Source organism: Bipolaris victoriae (assembly GCF_000527765.1).
Source record: "Bipolaris victoriae FI3 unplaced genomic scaffold scaffold_362, whole genome shotgun sequence".
NCBI lineage: Eukaryota > Fungi > Ascomycota > Dothideomycetes > Pleosporales > Pleosporaceae > Bipolaris > Bipolaris victoriae.
Window position 1 is genome coordinate 1 of NW_014575030.1, and position 2,237 is coordinate 2,237.

The 2,237-nt window shown below is 39.8% G+C and overlaps 1 protein-coding gene across 1 annotated transcript; it reads left to right on the forward strand.

Annotated features, from left to right (window-relative positions):
• Positions 1 to 945: 945 nt before the first annotated feature.
• COCVIDRAFT_116863 (hypothetical protein) lies at positions 946 to 1,355 on the forward strand (the record flags this gene model as incomplete). The annotated part of the gene is made up of 2 exons (XM_014694524.1): positions 946 to 1,145; positions 1,217 to 1,355. Coding segments are annotated over 2 exons (339 nt in total), but the record flags the coding sequence as incomplete, so codon positions are not given.
• Positions 1,356 to 2,237: the final 882 nt, after the last annotated feature.

Consider the following 2,237-nt stretch of genomic DNA (forward strand, 5'->3'; position numbering starts at 1 on the left):
AGGGATCGGTATCGTCCCAACATAGATTAGAGATTGATGGATTGGTTCTCTTAGAGATTAGCTGAATAGCTTAGATCTCTAACATCTTATAGCCTATATATAGATCTGGCCGATAGTTTTTATATAGTAGAATATCTAGATAGACTTTTGGGCGACAGGCCTTGTCCTTTCTTATCTAGATCGCGTTCTATCGTTGCTTACAGTAGCTAGAACACTATTACTACGGATAGCGGCGCAGACAGCAGAAGAGATGGAAACACTATATATAGTAGAGTAGCTCTAGTAGTAGGTGCGCTATCTTTAAGAGCGACTACGCTGGCAACTAGAGAGTCTAATAAGCGTTGCGATACGCCAGCTTGCGAAAAGTGCTTAGCTTATAATATAATTAGTAATAATACTTATAGAGGAGAATAAGAAGCTACGTATAGAAAATTAGCGCTAATAATAGAAGTAGAATTAGCAGCGTTAGTATATTACTTCTAGTAGGGTGCTCTAGGTACAGCAGGCTCAGCAGCTTATTGCAGAGGCAGAAAGAGTAGTTATAGAGGCTGAGCAGAGTGATAGTAGCTAGCGACGTTAGCGCGCGCCGCTAACGTGCACGAAGTGCTACGTTTAAGGTTATAGAAGGACTTAATATAGAACTAGATAATAAATTATATTTTTTAGTTTTATCTTATTGTATTACGTAGTTATAGATTAATAGTAAAAAGAGTCGGATTAGGTAGTGTGGGGTGGCCAGCTTGCTGATCTGGCCAGCTCGCTGATCCCGCACGTTAACGTGCTTCACTAGTGAGCTGCGCACCCTAGTAAGCTGCGCACCCTAGTAAGCTGCGCACCCCACTAAACTTAACGCGACGCTTTACGCAATTTAGCCACAATAACGTAATAAAATCTAATAAAATTTAGAAGAATAATTATTTATATAGTTCTATATAAAGTCTGAGTATATCCTTAAGTATAGCATTTCGTATACGTTGGCGGCGCGCGCTAACGTCGCTCACTACCCTAGCTCTGGCTAGCCTCCATAACCATCCTTTCTGCCTCTGTAGTAAGCTGCTGAGCCTACTATACCTAGAGCACTCTACTAGAAGCAATATATTAACGTGGCTAACTCTGCTTTTATCGTTAATACTAAACTTCTATACGTAGCTTCTTATTCTCCTCTATAAGTATTATTGCTGACTGTATTATAAGCTAAGCGCTTTTAGTAAGCTAGCGTATCGCAACGCTCGTTAGGCTCTCTAGCTAGTAGCGCAGTCGCTCTTAGAGATAGCGTACCTGCTGCTAAAGCTCTGCTACTGTATGTAGCGTCTCTGTTTATAATACTGCCTACGCTGCGGCGTTATTATTTATAGTTATCTATAGTAGAGATAGTGTTTGGGCTACTATAAGCGACGATAGAATATAATCTAGACAAAGAGAGATAAGGCCTATTACTTAAAAGCTAGCCTAGATATTCTACTATATAAATACTATTAGCTAGATCCGTGTATAGGCTGTAAGGAAGTCTATCTTATTAACGTAGTAGACGCCTTTATAGGTAAGCTTCTTAACCTCGCGTCCGTACGCGCGCTTAAGCGGCAAGAAGTAACTTATATTAAGTAGCTAGAGTAGATGCGACGTATACGGTAGTATACAGAGAGTAATAATCTTATTCTTAGCGTAGTACTAGTTGAACTCTAGCGTAGCGTAGCTGCTATAACTATTAAGAATAAGAAGCTAATTGTTACGGCGCTGCCTAATATAGCAGCGGACCGGCAGCTTCTAGGTGCCTAGCAAGGCTAGAATCCCCTAGGTAGCCGTTAGGACTATAGCGCCAGCGAGGCAGCTGGCGCGCATTCTTCTAATTAGCTGCTAGCAGATTCTGAGTGCGGGCTTAAGCACCTAGATTCTATAAAACTATAGTACTATAGTTTAGAGAGCTCTTTAAGCTACGTCCTATCTTCTACTCTATACTACCTATAGTAAGAGCCTATTAATTAACTATAGTAATAGAATCTATATATATACCTATCTTCTCTATCTATAAATCTATACTATAATATTATATAGCTCCTACCTATAGGCACGTTATAACCTATTATGCCTATCCCCTGTCTACCTTATCTACCTAATACTATTAAAGACTTATAGAGAGACTAGTTCTAGAACTATCTACTCTAATAGCTAGTCTATATCTAAGAGTTCTACTATCTTCTTAAGAAAACAGACTCCGCCGTCGCGAAGGTAGAGAAGAA